The following is a 21,793-nucleotide window of genomic DNA, read 5'->3' as shown; positions in this document are numbered from 1 at the left end:
ACATTCTGCTCTGGTATAAGTCAGGAGTGGTAAACATATTAATTCTTGAACTGAAGTTTCTGTTCTATATTTTCCATGCACAAGCCATGGCGTTTGAGGGAGCCGGCGTGAATATTTTACGTAACGACCTGTCATACAAAAAAAAAATTATTAAATTCAATAATGAATGTCATTCTTTGAATAATATATGCAAATATGATACAATATTTTTTAGCGATAGTACTTCTTAAACCTACAGGTAATAAAAGTAATCAAAAAAAAAAATTTAAAACAACTTGTTATGATATAAAAATTTTTAACTTATGCTTTTAAATACCAGGCTATTAAAAACAGCATCTGTTTTTAAAATAAGACAAGTTCATCTAACCACGCATGAAAAAAAGCATTGTGTGGACATAAAAAAGTTCAAAAGATGAACTTAAAAATAAATGCAATACCTACTTCTAAAGCAGACATAAATGGTCAAAGGTATCAAGTTATCAGAGGAGTATTTTACCATGGCAGTATAACAAAAGGTCAACATATTGTGTCAACAAAACTTTAAGTTTCATGCCAATTATTAAGGTATGGTCCAAAAAACAATAGCTAAGAGATGCCGAAAATCTTTCTAGTTTATTTTTAGGGTAAATTTAAAGTGTTACAAGAACTTGAATGTAAGAAAGGAAACTTTGAATAGAAAATTGATATAAACTAAACCAGTCTTATTTAAATAAGATAATGATTTATGAAATTTGATGATCACATATGTTCAATTTCCATCTATTATAACAAGTCGATTTCAGAAGTCGACAATAAAAAAGTGAAATCTTCATGAAAAAAGAAAAATAACTTTATTCTAAACTACAAGGTTAGACGAGTTTTAATAGGTTTGATATGTATCGCAAAACAATCATGACTTCTAAAATAATACATTGGCATGTAATATAGTAGTTATTTTAAAAACATAAACTATAATTATGTCACGTATCCTTTAAGATGTATATGGTATTTTTTCTGTTACTTGTTTTAAGTATTTAAAAAAACAAAAGATTCCAAAAGTAATGAGATCAACAAAATTAATGGTTTACCAAATAATAAGATTAACAGAAACTAGTGAAGTTTTAAAGCATAATTTTAAATCTATATTACAATTATTTTAAAATTTAAATAAGGTAAATATCTTACGACAGAAAGCTAGTTTTTTTACTGCGTTTCTATATAGTATTTAAACCAGTACTATTGTTGTTTTAAAATATGAAATAATGGGGGAAAAACTTTTAGTCAGTGAGTGCAGATCTTATTTTATAGCCGCATTTTAAACTTGGCAAGCTTTCCATCACCTGACTGCGGAAACCTTTTTTATTTCTGCTAGTAATTTTTTTTATGCTTTAAATAGGTCACGTGACATGGCATTTTAGCAAGGTGTAAAGCAATTCATAATAAACTTTATGAATAAAAGTTTCTAATAGTTATTGAATTTGCAAAAGTAAAGGCATTATGTTAAAAAATGCCCTTTAAGGTCCGGACGTAATTGGGAAAAATCTACTATACGTCTTAAAAATCCAGTAAACAGTTTTTTAGTATCTTGAAGACTTATTTTTTAAAAGTCTAAAAGAAAATCTCTGTTTTTCTTGGTATAGAATTTAAATTTACGTTCATGAAACCCTACAAAATAATACTAATTTTGATAATATAAGACGTCCAATGACAGTTGGTTAATGATTAAAATAACGTTCAATGGTGGTACTGTCAAATTTTGTATTTATTAAAAAATAAAACGACGTTTCGGCCGTCTGGACAATGTCCTGGCCCTCATCAGGTACAAAAATCTATGAGTAATAAAAAATTCTTTACAACACACATTTTGATAAATACAATAAACGCAAATTAAGTAAAGTGTATAATATACCTCTGACTTTTACGAAGGGGATGTAAAATCGTAATGTAGTCAGAGTTTCAAGTTTTGTTGCTTTTATACTCTGCACATATACAAATAACACAACATACGCACACAATACAATCAAATAAGAATCGCAAGCAGTTCTTTGTGAGACATACGTAAGCAAATCATTGTTTCCTAATACCATAAATGAAAGGGGCCTTCAAATCATGTACATAGAGTTAGCCTCTTTTCTTAATTGATTTAACGAGAGACTTGTAACAATAATTCAATTTTTCTGTATCTTGTTGTCTATTAATATTATTAATGAAATAATGTATATTTAACATTTCGGAACACAGGCGCTTTTTATAATTTTGTTCCGTGTCTAACATCTTTATTTTATCAAAATTAAAGTTGTGTGTGAATTCAATGCTATGTTATGATAGTACAGATGTATCCTTTTTTCTCTCTATGTCTCTTTTATGTTCTGCCATTCTTAATTTCAAAGCTCTCAAAGTTTGACTGACACAACAGCAGTGGCGATTCGCACATGGTATGTGGTAAGCGACATTATTTTTATCGAGTGACTCTGTTACATCTTTTCCAAGTGAAAAGATCGAATTCAATTTATTGTTTAAACTGTATACAAGACCAATGTGAAGCTTCTTACAAAAATATTTAATAGGACCGTGCAAGTGGGAAATATACGGTAATGATAAGTTTACTTTATAATTATTATTTTTTCTATTGTTAATGTCAATTATGTCAATCATGGGAGAGAAACTTCAAGTATCGGCCTGAATGTGTGGGTTTTTGGTATCAATTGGTTAGCACTAAGTTATTTTGTTCAATAATAATTTTTAAATCTAAGACTTGAATTTTCTCTCCCACCATCCAATATAACATAAAATAGGTATCATTTACACATTTGTAGACTTTTCCATCAACTTAGCAGACACTCAATTTCATAACGATAATTTAAAATTAATCGATAAATTTTTACTAGCTAACAACTATCCTCAAAAAATTATTGATAAATTCTTAAACAAAAGAATAAATACCTTAAAAAACATAAACATGATTGACATTAACAATAGAAAAAATAATAATTATAAAGTAAACTTATCATTACCGTATATTCCCCACTTGCACGGTCCTATTAAATATTTTTGTAAGAAGCTTCACATTGGTCTTGTATACAGTTTAAACAATAAATTGAATTCGATCTTTTCACTTGGAAAAGATGTAACAGAGTCACTCGATAAAAATAATGTCTCTTACCACATACCATGTGCGAATCGCCACTGCTGTTGTGTCAGTCAAACATCGAGAGCTTTGAAATTAAGAATGGCAGAACATAAAAGAGACATAGAGAAAAAAAAGGATACATCAGTACTATCATAACATAGCATTGAATTCACACACAACTTTAATTTTGATAAAATAAAGATGTTAGACACGGAACAAAATTATAAAAAGCGCCTGTGTTCCAAAATGTTAAATATACATTATTTCAATGATAATATTAATAGACAACAAGATACAGAAAAATTGAATGATTGTTACAAGTCTCTCGTTAAATCAATTAGGAAAAGAGGCTAACTCTATGTACATGATTTGAAGGCCCCTTTCATTTATGGTATTAGGAAACCATGATTTGCTTACGTATGTCTTACAAAGAACTGCTTGCGATTCTTATTTGATTGTATTGTGTGCGTATGTTGTGTTATTTGTATATGTGCAGAGTATAAAAGCAACAAAACTTGAAACTCTGACTACATTACGATTTTACATCCCCTTCGTAAAAGTCAGAGGTATATTATACACTTTACTTAATTTGCGTTTATTGTATTTATCAAAATGTGTGTTGTAAAGAATTTTTTATTACTCATAGATTTGTGTACCTGATGAGGGCCAGGACATTGTCCAAACGGCCGAAACGTCGTTTTATTTTTTAATAAATACAAAATTTGACAGTACCACCATTGGACGTTATTTTAATCATTAACCAACTGTCATTGGACGTCTTATATTATCAAAATTAGTATTATTTTGTAGGGTTTCATGAACGTGAATTTAAATTCTATACCAAGAAAAACAGAGATTTTCTTTGAGACTTTTCAAAAATAAGTCTTCAAGATACTAAAAAACTGTTTATTGGATTTTTAAGACGTATAGTAGATTTTTCTCAATAACGTCCGGACCTTAAAGGGCATTTTTTAACATAATGCCTTTACTTTTGCAAATTCAATAACTATTAGAAACTTTTATTCATAAAGTTCATTATGAATTGCTTTACACCTTGCTAAAATGCCATGTCATGTGACCTATTTAAAGCATAAAAAAAATTACTAGCAAAAATAAAAAAGGTTTCCGCAGTCAGGTGATGGAAAGCTTGCCAAGTTTAAAATGCGGCTATAAAATAAGATCTGCACATGTTGACTAAAAGTTTTTCCCCCATTATTTCATATTTTAAAACACCAATAGTACTGGTTTAAATACTATATAGAAACGCAGTAAAAAAACTAGCTTTCTGTCGTAAGATATTTACCTTATTTAAATTTTAAAATAATTGTAATATAGATTTAAAATTATGCTTTAAAACTTCACTAGTTTCTGTTAATCTTATTATTTGGTGAACCATTAATTTTGTTGATCTCATTACTTTTGGAATCTTTTATTTTTTTAAATACTTAAAACAAGTAACAGAAAAAATACCATATACATCTTAAAGGATACGTGACATAATTATAGTTTATGTTATTAAAATAACTACTATATTACATGCCAATGTATTATTTTAGAAGTCATGATTGTTTTGCGATACATATCAAACCTATTAAAACTCGTCTAACCTTGTAGTTTAGAATAAAGTTAGTTTTCTTTTTTCATGAAGATTTCACTTCTTTATTGTCGACTTCTGAAATCGACTTGTTATAATAGATGGAAATTGAACATATGTGATCATCAAATTTCATAAATCATTATCTTATTTCAATAAGACTGGTTTAGTTTATATCAATTTTCTATTCAAAGTTTCCTTCCTTACATTAGAGTTCTTGTAACACTTTAAATTTACCCTAAAAATAAACTAGAAAGATTTTCGGCATCTCTTAGCTATTGTTTTTTTGACCATACCTTAATAATTGGCATGCAACTTAAAGTTTTGTTGACACAATATGTTGACCTTTTGTTATACTGCCATGGTAAAATACTCCTCTGATAACTTGATACCTTTGACCATTTATGTCTGCTTTAGAAGTAGGTATTGCATTTATTTTTAAGTTCATCTTTTTATTGATGCTAAATTAGTTTTCTTTGATAACATTAATTTTGCAACTACTACAGTATTACTAATATGCTAAATATTTTTTTAAATTTTACTTAATCAACATTTATTTTTACAACAATATTTAATTTTTTGTTAAGTTGCAATATCGTACCTTTAATTTCTTAAAGTGTACAGCTTCAAGAATTTTTTGGCAGAGAAAAAGTTACAATATCATCAAATGTTTCATTATGGTTTTGTTTATCGCAACTAGAACGTCTGATTGTTACGTTTTGTTCAACATGTCAGCAAAATTTTAACTCCAGCAAATATTTAAATGTAGTGCGCCAATATGTATTAATAAGTCATTTTTAAGTGAAATGATTTTTTATAATCTACTGAAAAATCAAAATAAACATTAACAGTGAGGTAGAGTATGGCCTGTTACGTATTCGCCGGATTCTTCTTCCTATTAGTTAATAAAACCATAAAAGTTAAAAAAACTTTTTCTGTGTCATTTAAACCAATATACGTAGATTAACGTTGAATGAAAGGTATAAGATTGGCTCAAGTTCAGGTATTGGCCACCAGCCAGAGCTTGTAGTAATAGTTCCCATGTTGAATGCTTGTTTACAGTATTTATAATTTGTTTGCATTGGAATCAGACCTCAGCCATATCTGTGCTACAGGCTGATTATATAAACTGAAAAAGTAGGCTCTTACAAAAAGTAAACGATATAAATAATACCATGGTATCATTGGTGTCTTACTATTAAATAGAAATAAAAAAATATTTATTAAAGAAGGTTAAATAAAAGTGACTTAAAAATGAGTGATTACCAAAAACAATCTGAATGGTCTCTCAAAAAAGTTCGGGTGTTTAGATGTGTCGAAAAATGTACAAGCAGCCCAATGTTTATGTAGTAAAAATTTACTATTTCATCATTTTCAAAAAAAAAGGAATACTTTTACGTGTATGGAGTGTCAATATATGGGCTGGGTCAGAAGGACGTATTTACAAATTTTTGAGAAGAAATAAAAACGTTAAATAATGCCAAAACAAAATAAAGTTTTTTTTATTAATATTTTGTGTACGTATAGATTTTTTAAATATTTTTTTCAACACCTATTTTCAAAACAACACTCATTTAATTTAGAAACTTAACATTAGCTTTTACGGGGGTTCGTAATTAAATTGTATTCAAACTATCATTTATATGAATCAAAATTTTTTAAGAGCAGTTCAAAAATGTCTTTTAGTTCAAAATAAGCTAATTAAAAAAGAATAATTGTATAAAAAAAGAATTTGACACAAAATTTTCAACAAAGTTACATTTAACGAGATTTCATTAATAACACCCATAAGAGCCTTGTTAAAAAATGTTCGGACATCAATCGACTGCACTAACGTAACCATTCAGAGATCAAAAAATTTCTAATTAAACCGTAAACCTTCTGAATTAGTGTACCTTTAATTCCTCCAGTTTTAAATATATGTTTTAAATTGTATAACCTAAAGAAGACGACTCTGTTCGAACTTATAGTAAGACGTACATTTTTAGCATATTTATTATTAATTTTATTATTTATTGTTTTCTTATATTAACTTTGTTCAAATCAAATATTTTCATACAATAATATACCTAATGAAATAGCGTAGGTAATAAGGCCTACTTTCGTAGCCTCACGCGTTGTCTACGAGAATGTGTATTGCCAGAGTTTCAATCCTACTATTACCAGTCTAGTCATGCAAGGTAGGGTATTAATCTTCCATTTAAAATAAAGGAAACGATTATTTGAGGACTTTTGGGTAACTGAACAATTGTTTATGATGTTTTTAGGGTTTTTAGTCGATTTTTCTGCTGATAATTATAGTATGACGTTCATAAAAAAATTATGTATTAAACAATCTTAGGTATATCGATGACGGATATTGATTTTCATTTCTTAAAAACTCCCGAACCAAACTGAAATAAATAGTGTACACAAACACTTAGTGGGCTTCTTAAACTTGTCTGCGTAGCGCTACTACGCCACTTGGTATTCATATACAAATGTGCAGCTATATTCACATCACCTTCCTTTTTTGCTGCTTTTTGATTCACAACTATTATAACTAAGTCTTATACATCTGCGTAACTGAATGTCAATGTATGAAATTACGTCATTATAAAATTCATTTGTTTAAAATATAAAAAGATTGAGAAAAATTTCTGGTCAGTGGGTGTGAAATTTTGCCTATAACCGGATTTCAAGTTTGGCTACCTTCTAACACAAGACTTCGGAGACTTTCATTTGCAATAAATTTTCTTCATACTTCAAGTAAATCGAATGACACGAACCCTTAGGATGGTATGAAGCTACTCCTAATAAATGATAGCGTTTTTGAAAAATTTGTGTCCATTGGCCCAAAAACCCCGAAAAGCTACGTGTCTAATTAGCAGGCATTTCGAGATCGTGGATTTCCTAAATTTTTTTTTTACAAATAACCATAAGCAATAGAATATTTAAACATTGATAATAATTGTTGAATGTAATCAAGTATATCTTGTTCAATTTTTCATTCAAAAAAACTACAAAATAGCGTCTAACTGTGAAAAACGTGTATTTTTTATATCTTAACTCTAAATTACCTTAGTGCAACTTTTTTAATTTGTGTTTTTCATTTCGATTTTGAATCCATCTAAAGACATTTAATTAAAACCAAAATAATCTGAAATATTTGTATTTATTGAAGTTACGAATTTTCTAAAAATTGTTCTTGCATTTAGAAATAAAATTTTATCATAAATTATTAAATGTTATAAAAATTAAATCTATAACGTTTTATTCAAGCCACGGTTTGCAAAAACAATTTTTACTAAGATAAGATACAAGGTTGATATTTCAAGTTTAGAAATTCCAAAAAAAGAGGTAATTAATATTGTGCAACAGACCAGGGCATATTTTGTTGAATTCTAAAAGAACTATTATTTTTTATGGTTTTATTAAGATTTATTGTAATAGTATGTTTGTACAGTAGTTACAATTTTCGAGTCAGAAAACTTTATTCGTACGTTTTTGCTACTTGATTATAATAAATGATTTATACTGCGTTATATTGCGTATTTAACATATAATATCTTGTAGGGGATTTCAAGAAAAAAAATTAAGGTTTTTTTTTCTTTTATGCTTCTAGAAGCAAATAACGAAAAAAAAAAAAAAAAAAAAACTGCACTTAATGAGTTAATTGTCGAAAAAATAAATGCAGCCAATATATAAGGGGTTTAAAACTATTTTCTCCAATATTTTAAGAAACTTGTGCATTGAATAAAGTTTTTTGAATTCGTTCAACATTGTCCGAAAAAAAAGAAAGTATTTTATTTTCAAACACTGCCATCCCCGATGATAATAGAGTTATGTTCGCGAATATACAACTAAGTATTATGTATAAGAGTAGAATTGAAAAAAATACATTGTTAGTGAAATCAGTAATTAAATAAAATGTTACACTAGATAAATTTGTGAATCTAGTAGATTTCAGTTTAAATAATTGTGTGCCAGGTATTCCAATAAAAAAATACTACTATTATAGTGTTAAAAATCGGTATGTTGAAAGCACTTTAAAAAAAATTTTATTATTGCTTAACTTAAAATAACAAAACAAAACTAATCATGACAAAATGAAATGCCATAATGAAAATAAAACTAAGCGATATGGGATATCACTGGCGGATTTATTTATTTATTAAATCCAAATTCCTAATCTAAATGAAAATGCGTTAAATGACTAGCACATTTGAAGGTAATTTTTGCTTAGTAATTAAAAATATAGTTTTTTTTTATTGGATAATATACATTAAAATGGCCGTTGGCTTTGCTGAAGCATACTTATCCTGAATATATCATTTTATCCACCTCTATGTACCTGTTATATTTTAAAGTAATCCAAATAAAAGTAAGTGAGGTTGACCGATGAATAATCGTATACTCATCAGATAAGGAATACAAGTATTAACTTCATTCAGTAACTTATAACAAGAGTGATTAAAAAAGTACCAGAGCGCATATACGTGACGACTGCTCGTACGCTACGACTCAACTTATACATTTTAGTGCTTAGCGTAGACAATATAATTTGGCGCCACTAATCCTTTTGCGTAGGTACTACTATGTACTAACAGTATAAATACATCACAGTACCTTAAACGTATTTAAATTACTTTCAGTCAGTTATAAATTGAGTACTTTAAAATGTGTAATCAATCTCAAAACGTTGAATGAAGTGCACCAAATGATGGCAGTTAGTAACAATAAAATATTTTTTTTTATAAAAAACAGGTATTCAAGATAAACATATTCATTAACCAACTGTCTATGTAAATCAACAAAGTCGCATAAATTAAATGGAGAAAAAAAAAAAAATTATTTTGGCTCTCAAGGGTTATAAAATATTAATTTTTTCTTCTAAATTTTGGAAAAAATTCAATCTTTTTAGTGGAAAAAGTCCGGTTCAGATTGCACTTAAATTGTTGATGATATTTAATTTACAATAAAGTGCTGTTTTGCAGCTTGTTTTACCCTTAAACAATTGCAAAAATTTATGTATTGAAAATGAGAGACGTAGCGTACAATGTTTCTCAAACAACATAAACTCCAGCTAGATACTGTAGGATGGTGTTTAGAAAGTGATTAATTTTCAAAAATCGTTTTTTAATAAACAATTATAACTGTGCAAAAACGGTTGAACGTACAATTTCTATATCTTAAGAACTTATTGTACCATATGTGACATACACTTTTAGAGTAGTTTAAAATAAAGTAGATCAATGATTAAATAATTATAAGGAAACTGAACTGATCGATTGATGCAAAAATAGAACCTACTTAACTCTCTGAAGCTTTGCCTTTGAGTTTAGAAGCAACTGTGCGAAGGTACATAAGTTCTTGAGCGGCTGTTATTAGAGTTCGTCCATATTCTATATCTTGTCAAAAGTCTTTGAAGGAAGTCGAGTATTCGTTATAAAGAGGTATGTGTTGAGATGCTTGATTTATGCACATCAATGAATTAGTCGTGATAAATCCTTGTAAAACATTTAAAAACTGTTGTATAAAAGAGTCGTGCACTGACGAGTTTTCTTCACTATTTTAGGGTATTTTTATTAATTTTTTTTTTTCTTATTTATTTATATAATATTTGTTCAATTAATTTATCATTACTTTTTTTTTTTTTTTTACAAACATTGATTTGAAGAACACACAAGGGATGCAAATTTGTTATGACCGGACTTGTTTAGAGTATTGTCTTAACTGTTTTATTTAAGTGTCATTCGTGGATCTCTTAGGATTCAGCTTGTAAGTTTTATTTGTTCTTTTAGTATTGAATAATAATCTTTATTTGAATAATATGGGTAATTATGATTAATGTATTACTTTTTTAAAGCAATTTCACAGTAATTTGTTTTTTTAAATACAATTTGATCGAGTCATTATAACAAGGTTCAGCATACATTTTATTACTGATAAATAACTTACACCTTTTACTGATTGTTGTTACTGCTGCTTCCGAGTTCCCTATTTCTTCGTGCTGTGACCGTCAGTGTTTCCTTAAACTACACGAAAGAGTTCGTGGCCAGTAGGATGTTGCGATTTCTGTGTTCTCTGCTATCGCCGCAACCACTTTCGGTGGGCCTTCTTTGCTGTACCTCGCTCCTTAGCGTAGTCTAATACTATTGATGTTCTCTATACGCCCTCAAGTTGCCTCAGCCAACACGTTATGCCTTACGTGTATAAGGTACTCACGAGTCGCAAGAGTCAAGAGTTGATTAAAGTTTTAGAGGACAGGTGGCAGACGTAAAGAGATAAATTTTTCTTCTCGATGGTGCGTTTTTATGGCATCAAAGCGAGTAAAAGAGGCCTTTGGTTCAATTAGGTCAACCAATAAGCGATGTTTTTGTAGACTGCGTTGACAATTGCACGATGATGTTACATGTAATGATTTTACATATTAGGAAATAGCAATACAACAGTACCGATCGCTTTTTCTGACAAGTGCGATTGAGTTTTTGGGTCAGTGATGATGAAAGCTCGCTCCAGGAATATAAGAACGCCAAATACAAGTTGAATTGTGACAGTAAGTTTTCAAATTTTAAAATTAATCCTTCTGAAGATCTCATAATCAATTTTGAATGTAATAAAGTAATGTATGAATTACAAATTTGAAATTTGTATACATTATGAGAATTCAACAATTAATGAGCAAGTAACTATTCATTTATACATACATGCATTTTTACAACAAGGCTGGCCGTATTTTATGTCAGTATACTATGAAGCATTCACCTTAAAGCTAATACACACACGCACGCACGTAAGCAACGTACATGCTTCTCTAGTCATATGAACTTGCTTTATGTCCACAATACGTCTTATCTAAATTTTTACGGACGGATATTTTTTCGTTATAATATAATTCGTATCAACTCGGGATGTAACACAAGAAATCCCTAGTCCCCCGCTGCAAAAAGTTGTCATCCAGAATGGATGAGATTGCATCCGTATTTTTCTGGAAGGTTTAACGGCGAGTGTTTATGATTTGAAATTTAACATTGTAAATATACAATTAAAGATTAGGGGAGAAGTTGCAGATGAACTCAGCTTTAGATAGAACGAGTGGGAAACAGACAATGCTGATATACGCAGCCATCTCAAAGCACTCAAAAATACCGAAGAAGCATAGTGTAGACTAGATGTTAAACAAAATCTTAAGATTTTGTTCTTCGAGCATTTTTAGCAATATCCGATAACTATAAAAAAGAAATACAAAATTTATTGCTCGTAAAACTCTTCGTATAAGAAAGGCAGCTTTCTTATAATTAAATGTTTTACGATAGAAATAAAATACCTACTCGTGGCGGAAAAAAAGTAGTAGCCAGAAATACATTATCATTATATAGTGAAATTACTCAGCAGGAACGCGAAATAAAATAACACTAATTACACGTGCTATGGAGAAAAAAAGTAAAGGAAGAGATGTGAGTATCGGGTTTCAAACTTTTTTTTTATGATAATGCCAGAATATAAAAGGAGGGGCACCATCTCATCGATGGGGAACTGACGTGACGTTCTTAATCTGCATTGTCCTTTTGTAAGTTACAAGAAACTAAACTCAGACATTATGTGCAATAAAGATGACGCAGAAGAGTCAGTTACTTTTCTTTGTACCCTCTTTTTCTAACAGAGCATACTTTATTTGTATTTTAGAATGTCCATGGCTACACCAATCTCTTTAACCTAACTAATAAAGAGGTCAACTCCAATCTGCAAAACTTTTCACTACTTACAATCTACTGCAACTAAGCACTTTAGAAACTTGGCTATGCGAAATCGTCTTAAACAGCCCTTCTTTCCTACTTAAGTGCACTATTTATTAGCCCAGCTCTAAAAGTCAAAGTCAAAGGGCAAGTGTGGATCAACATTTATTTGCTAGCCTCTAATTGGTAACATCTTCTAAGATCTTGGCATGCAACACAATCTTTATAGCAGTTTAGTGCACAGTTAAGAGTAAGAAACTTCTTATAATTTTTGTTTGGTCGAATTTAGATCATTCTAACTGTTTTAAGTCTAATCTGCAAAACCTTATCTCTTTTATTAAGATGAAACTAATAATTTCTGTATAATAATTGAAGTAGAAGAGGATTTAAATACCTGCCTAAGCTTACTGAACCAAATGGATTAAGAGTTACTACAATGGTCTTGCTCTTTTGCCTTATGATGCTTTACGCACACAGCCGTTGCGAAGCACGGTTGGCTCGTTGCTAAAGAGGTGAAAAACCTAGGGTTACCGTTGCTGAATATGCCAGAAGCAGGTCCAATTCCCATGGAACTTTACCTTTCATTCGCCACAACAGTTCTAGTGTTATAATATGGTCTGGACCAATTGTACAGATAGTGGAGACTATCTCATCGACTTTGAGATTCTCAACATAGGCCAGTTCAACCACTTATCTGTTATAATCATATTTCAATCGATCTTTTCCAAATTTTCATGGCCCTTTTTATCAAACCAGAAGCTACTTTAACTCAAATGGAAAGACTTCTAAGATTTGGAGCATCAAAACTATATGGCTGACATCTCTTTACATTCAAACAGTGAGGTGTCTTTGATAAATAATGCTTTCATCAAAACAATCAGGTCCACAGCCAGAGAACTAATTGTAGAGCGCTCTATGTGTATCCACCCCTAATGCCAATAAAAGTCAAGACAAGCCCTGGTATGAGAAAGATTGTCGAGAATTTAACCACAAACAGAGATGCTTATACAGAAGATGGACTGAGAGGGGTGGCTCCCAGCTTAAAGAAATTTTTGTAAAAGCTATAAAGCTGATTGTAGAAAACTCCTAACACTTAAAAATTAAGAATAAAACAGTTTTTTAAAATGACACTTGAATAATGTCAATGATTCAAAACTTTTTTGGTCCGCAGTTAAAAGGCTTAAAAAAATATACACTCTGTTTACTATCCTCCACAGATGTAACAAAAATTCTATGTAACCGTTTACCGAAAAAGGCTCTTTTCAGCAACACCGTACATTGACTGCAGACATCCTGGCCTCTTTTTTAAGAATTTACTAATAGAGGGGATCCTGTATCTTCTAGAATTTTTCTATATGGTACTTGAAAAGAAGGAAGTACTAAAAAAATAGTGTTCTGGTCTGGTCACTCCTGTACAAGAAATTTGATTCATACGACCCTGCTAATTAAAGAGGAATCTGATTAACTAATGCATTAACCAGAATCTTTACCCCTATCACTGCTGGTAGACTCTCTTACTAGTGCGAAAAAAATTATGTGTAACCAGAATGTCAACCTGACTTTCGAAGCGGTAGATCCTGCAAGGACAATATTTCTATCCTACAGGCTAGAGTATGCATAAAGCTGTCAAAACCACGAGGTAACTTGATTGCAGCCTTTTTTCGGAGAGCCTTTGACTCAGTAAAAAATTCTGTTCTGCGATACAATTATTTATGCAGATGTAAGCGGGACAATTATAAAAACAATAAAAAAAATTTAGTCGACAGTGGGTGCTTGGGTAGCAAAGTATAAAGTGCGCAAGACTGTGCGCTTTTGTCAAGTGTTCTGATGATTTCAAAACAACTTGCTCCTGCCTACACTAATTCCATCTCTAATGTCACGCCCACATCCATCACGTACGCTTGTATACTTATTCCTAGTCCATATTGAGTACCTAAATTATAATTGTACCTGAAAAATTAGGAAAATTCATTCTGTAGTACTGCTTTCTTTAATGAGGTAGTATTACATGCCTATGAATGTCCCTTTAAGACGTTCATTACACATAAGTTTTTTGAACAGGTTTTATTCACATTAAACTTATATTTAGAATAGCATAAGAAATACCCAAAAAGTTGCAGATCGTTGAATTGTACCAATTTTTATATATTTAATTTTCAAAAACCAATTTAACACGTTACCTTCCGGAAAAATCACGTAAAATTGCATTTAAACAATTTGTAGAAATCTCTCAAATTTTTAAGTATGAAAGATGACTTTTACATAAACCTAGTCAATTTTAAAATAAGTCTACGAGTAAGTTTTTAAATAAATTTAGAAAGACGGGATCGATATGCGTAAAAGCACGTCTATAGGTACATCCACATGAGAAAAATAATTGCCAGCGTTGCTGCATATATTTGTGCTTCTCTCACTTCTCTGAAATTTTCCCCCGGTAACTATGTAAAGAACGTCCTAAAGTTAAAAAATCACGTCAATCACTAATGGCAAAATTATGAAAGAGCTTAATTCAATGAACATCAATTATTGTTTTTATAAAGTACAAAAAAAATTTTTTTCTTTTTTATTTTTGAAAATTTTGAATGAATATGAAAAATTTGTATGAAAAATTGTTTATTTACTGTAAGAGTAGAAAATTAATGATAAGTAAATGAATATATACTAATCCATAGGAAAGTTGCTCTGCTGAGACGCACTAATTTCTAAATTTTTGAAAAAAATTAGTTTATTAAATAAATTATGAATTAATGTAATTTATAACTAAACCAAATGAATTAATGTACAGTAAATAAAAATTTCGATTAATAATAAGTTGTTAATTATAAAATAACATGCTATTATCAAATTTTCTCTGTAAGGACCGTTCATAGCAGAGTGGGTAACGGCCTAACTTACGACATAACAATGTTCTTCGAAGAGGAAGGTCATAAAAACATAAGCTTCTTTGCAGATCGATTTCCATTTGCTGATGGTTTGATACTGTTCCTGAGGTTCTAGTTAACCTCTTGGTTAAAATAGATACATTATCTAAGTATTGCAAAAAAAAGTATTAGAATTAAACGCTGGCAAATCAGGCGTGCTTCTCTTCAAAAACTCAGGACGTACTATCAAGTACAGAGTCTGTTCACTAAACAATGCACAAAAATCATAACAAATTCATAATATCTTCCTCAAAAGGTACCTTCAAGTACTTACGAACACATCAGGCTTCATATTGAGACTAGACACGGGCAGCGTAAAGTTACTTAATCAGGTTGCCTCAAAGACATTTAACTACTTGTGTAAACTTGCTTAGATAGATCACAGTCAGTACCCAAATAAAATGTTGCAAAACTGATAAGGATAAATAACTACCTGGAAACAAGAAACGAATTTAATTGGTACTTATCACTATGCTTGCTGCTGTGTAAGACAAGTCACGAGTACTTACAGTAAATGACATACATCAGCTCTATTTAGCTGGCCATACCTGTAATCACGGGTACACTAATAAAAGATAACATCTGTAAGGATACTCAGTATGATCAGGATTTCCACCTAAAAGACATAGCTGGTAAACTAACTTAAGAAAAAATATCTGTCAGTACAGATCCCGCTTTCCTATGTCAGATTTTTGAACACTTGCTGCACGATTGGCAGATTTGTCAACCAAATCGTCTACAAACTAAAAAAATACACAACTGTACGCTCTGCAACTATAACACAGCTGAAAAGCTGTACTATATATTGTTCATCTGCCCAGCTTATAAATATATAAAAAAACGGCTTCTAAACAAGTACAGCTTATTGAACACTTTGAATAACTACGAAGCCTAAAGCATCAAATATCTCTACAGCTACCTGTCTAGTGCAAAGAAAACTCACTAGCTAATATTATCTATAGTAAGATATGTAAAATAAATGTTAAATACTATAGTTATATATTCATGACAAGTAGGCTGAAAATACATATCTGATGAAAATAAAATATCAAAGCATTGCCCGGAAGAAGACTATGCTCTTTTCCTGAGCCCGGACGAAAACTATGCTTTTTTCCGATTCCAGACGAAGACTATGCCCTTTATTTCAGAACTTGGAACTATGTTTATAATTTCTTATTCTTATGTTGTGTAATGCACACAATTTTAACACACCTAAGTTGTTAACAAAACAAATTCATGCATATAGGAAGAGGGTTTAAGTAACGGTAAAATATTTACTAACAATGCTTTCCTTCACTATTTGACAGCCTGTATGTGAGCATCGTACGTCGTGCATCGTGATGTACATAATCACTAAAGTACAAGAAATGCTGCTAGGTTAACACTGCAAATGCAGGTTTTCAAAAATAAGAACTTGTGCTATAAAAATAAGTGCTTAATGATAAAACTGAATGCTTTAAGTGTAAAGTTTTTAAATATTTAAATACAACAATTTTTATAAAAAAATTTTTAAGTAGACGATTATTAAAAGCTTGGAAAGAAGGTTCAGTGAGATTAGCGCAGTACCAGTCAAGGAGCGGGTAGCACTAAAAATCTGTAAAAGACTATTTGCTTAAAAAATTTAATGCCTTTGCTTTTAAAAATATAATGAAAAACGTTTTTCAAAAATATTTCCATATTTAATCATTATTGTATTCTTAATTTATTTTCTATTTTGGGAGAAATAGCTGATCTAATACTGTTTACTACCCTAAAATACTCTAGTATTCGTTTTAGAACAGAAAAAATAATCTTACAAGGATGTAAAAAATATATAGTTTTCGTGGAAGCTAAAAAAAGAGCACACTATCGTTTGGATGCAAAAAAAGGAAGTATTTTAACCCCAATAACCCCCAAAAAGGGTTTTTGCCCAGACTAGAAAAAAAAAGGCATAGTTTTCGTCAAGGGCCAAACAGGACACGATCTTTGTGTAGAGCGTTAACATATTGTATAAGGTATATATTGCGCTAATTTCTTCATTTTGTGTCCAATTGCATCCAATTAGCAGTCAGAGCGGTTCCATTGTTAAGATAAAAGTCTACTAACTATTTAATGCTTAAAAAATAAATCATTTAATAAATTTCTTAATACTGAAAGAAAATAGAAAAACTTTTTCTAACAAACGTAAATATCACTAAATTACAGTACAAAAAGAAAATTAAACTTAAACAATTGTGTTATTGAGTCGCACTAACAATAAGGAATGAACACGAAGAAGTGCTCGTGCGCAATCACACGTATCTACAAGTAAAAAAGAGTTCTAAAATAAGTTAGTGGTCTAGTACCGTAGTAAAAACAGCGACTTACTAGTACGAGCAAACGTAGCAAACTGAGGCTACAGTCGCGGGCAGCCTGCGCTGAGCCGCTAATGTAGATATACATTTATACCTATAGGTAGTTACATAAGGTTTCGCGCGCGTAAAATTGGGTATCGGTGGCGACGCGGACAGCTCTTATACAGCCACACACACTCTAGCACACGCACAGTAACACTACACAACTACGCTAAGACTAAGGTTCACAATGTTGCACGTAGTCCCGACGTTGATGGGCAGCAGTCCGTACGGATGGCCATCAATAAAAAAGATCGCAAGTGAAAGAAAAAAAAAAAAATTATCAAAATAAACTATACTTACCATTTTATCAAAACATTCTGTTAATCAAACGTTACTGAAGCGTTTTTACAAACTAAGTTAGAAAATAGTGGAACCCTTTTAACTTAAAAAATTAATATTAATAATTAAAGAAAATCAAAGATTGTTATTAATAACGAAGTACAAGTAGTAACGTTAAAAAAAAAAAAAAGGAAGAAAGTGCCGATACAATACATAATTGTTTTATCAGTCACTGTTAGAATGACTCTGAACCCTATAAGCTAATTCAAGCTCTTCCACCTTTCTCATTAAAATCATGTATAGTCATCTAATTTATGTGTAGGCCTTACTAGAACAATACTACAAGTTTTGACCCTTACTACCCGAACAAGTGACTTAGGATCCTTGTAAAGCTTGATGATCCGATCTAAGGGCCATTTTCCCGGAGGCGTAAGCTCATTTTTTATAACGACAACGTCTCCTACTTGGAGTGATCTTTGAGATGAAAACCACTTTGCTCCAGTTTGTAATGAACTTAGGTACTCAGAAGACCACCTTTTCTAAAAAATCTGATGAACCTGAGTCAGCAGTTTCCAGCGCCGAAGTGGTGACAACTTTTCTGACGAGATGTTAGGTTTAGGTATTGAGTACGGAGGTCAAAGATTTAAAAAATAAGAGGGTGTCAAAGGGGTCAAGTGGGTAGGATCATCAGTTAAAGTTGTTAACGATCGTGAATTCAGCAAAGCTTTAACGTGACACAATAGGGTTGAGAACTCCACGAACGTCAGAACTTGATGGTCACCTATGACACGCTTCAAATGGTACTTAGCTGACTTTACGGCAGCTTCTTAAAGATCCCCGAAATGAGGTGCTGACGGATTATTAAAATGCCACTGAGTTTCAATGGCACGGAGCTGAATGAAAAAAGAAGAATTATCTTTCAAAGACTGCAACATGCATTTCAGCTTTAAGCGAGCACCAAGAAAGTTCGCACCTTGGTCAATATACAAGTCTGTATAGTGACCACGACGTGAGACAAACCGGAGAGAGGCGGCTATGAACGATTCAGCAGTATAATCTTCGACTCCTTCCAGATAAACCGCTTTGGTTGACATACAAACGAAGACGACTACATAACCTTTTAAGTATGCCTCTTCCACGATATTTGGATAAACGAACTGGAAAAGGTCCAGCATAATCGACTCCTAACTTTTGAAAGGCCAGACCTGGGTGAACTCGAGACTTTGGTAAGTCATTTATCAATTGGTATTACGTTTGGGCTTTATAACGCCTACGTCTTAAGCAATGGTTAAGTTCAGCTCAAACCACTCACTTTTCGCCCAAGATCCAACACTTTCTCCGGAGTGATATTAGGGTCCATTGTGCGCCGCCATGTAAAGTCAAACAACGATGGAAATCAATCAATAAGAAGGCAATAGCATCCTTACCATAGAGGATCAAAGGATGTTTGGCATTGAAATCTAACAAAGAGTAGTCCAACCTGCCACCGACTCTCAGAGGTTCCTTGGAAAATACTGAAAAAAGATGGCACAACTGATTAATTAATGGCAGTGGCTTGAGAATTCGGGCGAAGAACTACTCATTCGGATGAGAAACAACGTTGCTGGTGAGTGTAAACGCAAAAAAGATGAGCATTTTCCAGTTCTTTAACGATTAAATCTCAGGTCAATTGGCCGTGGTAGCATTTTAAATCGAAAAAAGGCAAGATTTTCTTCTCAGGTAAGTAGAGAGTTTTTATCTACTATCTCGCAATTATTAATAAGGCGCATATTAATATCAAATCAATAAGCGTACCTGGAAAAGTATTTATGCACAGGCATGAGAGAGAGTTAGTCCACCGTTGAGAGAGAGAGCAGTATCGATAAAGATCAGCCCTCGGCGACGTCAGCTGAATGGTCTGCAGACAGGACAGCAAGAGTGGCATTGGACAACCAAACCACAGTATTTGAGAGCAACATCAACTGAATGGTGGTCTTCAGCACGAGTAGCAACAACAGCAACGCGAAGATGGCCAGCAATAGCAGGTATCACGTCGTCAGTGAGCTCGTAGACGGCCTGCAGCAGCAGGCGTAGCGCTGACAGCAAAAGCGGCGTAAGCAGTAACGAATCGTATTAAGGTAGCTGAGAAACAAGCCAGGTGACAATGGCCAGCGAAAAGGCTTATAAGCAAGCCAAGTGCTTTGGGGAGTATGACTGCTAGAATGTACGAGGAGACTCGTGGGGCGACAAAGGCCTTGGCTTTGAGGGAGCTGAGCGCCATAGATATGTGTATGCGTGCGTGAGTGTATGCGAGAGAGAAAGATGGACAACGCGCTGGCGCGGTGTCAACGTCTGCCACGTCGCTCTAGAGCTCTCTTGTTGCTCAAAAAGATATATAAAAATGACCAACTAGAGTGTCGGCACCCGATCGTAGAAGCTAAGGTCGAATCTCCTCCCCGACCTCGATCCGGCTCAAAGGACAATGTTAAGTATAAGAGAAAGTAAACTGTATAATTGTAAGATTCAAGAAAAATAATTTTTCAGCACTAGATCGAGGTCTGGGAGAAGGAGACGAAAATTTTAACGTACACAAAATGATACGCAGCACATCACACTTTAACTAACAAAATAGAACAATTTTTTCTAACAAACGTAAATATCACTAAATTACAGTACAAAAAGGAAATTGAACTTAAACAATTGTGTTATTGAGTCGCACTAACAATAAGAAATGAACACGGAGAAGTGCTTATGCGCAATCACACGTATCTACAAGTAAAAAAGAGTTCTAAAATAGGTTAGTGGTCTTGTACCGTAGTAAAAACAGCGACTTACTAGTACGAGCAAACGTAACAGACTGAGGCTACAGTCACGGGCAGCGTGCGCTGAACCGCAAATGAAGATATATATTTTACCTATAGGTAGTTACATAAGGTTTCGCGCGCGTACAATTTGGTATCGGTGACGACGCGGACAGCTCGCATACAGCCACACAGACTCGAGCACACGCACAGTAACACTACACAACTACGCTAAGCCTAAGGTTCATAATGTTGTACATAAAGCTTAATTGACTTCTTCAACATATATTTTTTTGGATATAATAATTAAAGAATTTTTTTTATTGTTGGGCACAAAATTTACGTTAAGAGAGTTCATGGAGTTGGTCGAGGGACAAATATACTTAAATTTTTTCGTTTGAAACAAGCCATAACACAGTGGATCTTAGCCAGCAAAAAATGTTCGTTACCAACTGTGCACAAACTTTGTTACTAATTTTTTGGCACTTTGAAAATGATTAAACATTTCAGTTTTATTTAGATATAGTTAACAGCAGTATTTCCTAAATAATTAGCAATTTTATTCAAAAAGCAGGAGTAGGCACACATTTTTGACGTTTCAAAAAATGTATTAGCCGAAACTTGGTAAAATTAACCAAGAATACAAAGTAAATTGTAAATACTTTAATGTATGACTAATAAGATGTAATTGGATTTTTCACACTGATAAATCTTATAGTTAAGAATACTCAATTTATAAATGTAATAAATCTTTACAATCAAATTAACGGTTTTGATAAAGTAGGGAACTTTCATTATTTCCCCCCCCCCCTGCTCTTACGAAGAAGAGGAGTCTTAAACAAAGTATTGTTTAAAATTTAATTTTTTACTATAGCGTCAGTAAATATATTTAAAAGCTTATTTTGTGTTAAAAACTTTTTTTTCCGGGTTACTACGACAGCTCTTAGGCCAAGTCACCGGGGCCACTCACTCACCACCTATGCTTACCTCACTCTTTTACTGATATTATACCTAATC

At 32.0% G+C, this 21,793-nt stretch overlaps 1 protein-coding gene across 1 annotated transcript in view; it reads right to left on the bottom strand.

Moving 5' to 3' along the window:
- Positions 1–21,793, bottom strand: part of Pus10 (Pseudouridine synthase 10) — a 245,449-nt gene that overhangs the window by 898 nt on the left and 222,758 nt on the right. Inside the window, exon 5 of the mRNA XM_089595730.1 lies at positions 3–128. Coding sequence (XP_089451856.1) covers positions 3–128 — 126 coding nt within the window. The remainder of the gene's footprint in view (positions 1–2; positions 129–21,793) is intronic.

The sequence above is a fragment of the Copidosoma floridanum genome, unplaced genomic scaffold, assembly GCF_036245765.1.
Source record: "Copidosoma floridanum isolate Cflo_tuat_1 unplaced genomic scaffold, Cflo_Japanese_pri ptg000027l, whole genome shotgun sequence".
NCBI classification, from domain to species: domain Eukaryota; kingdom Metazoa; phylum Arthropoda; class Insecta; order Hymenoptera; family Encyrtidae; genus Copidosoma; species Copidosoma floridanum.
The sequence above is the reverse complement of the archived record's forward strand: the minus strand, read 5'-3'. Positions and strand labels throughout refer to the sequence as shown.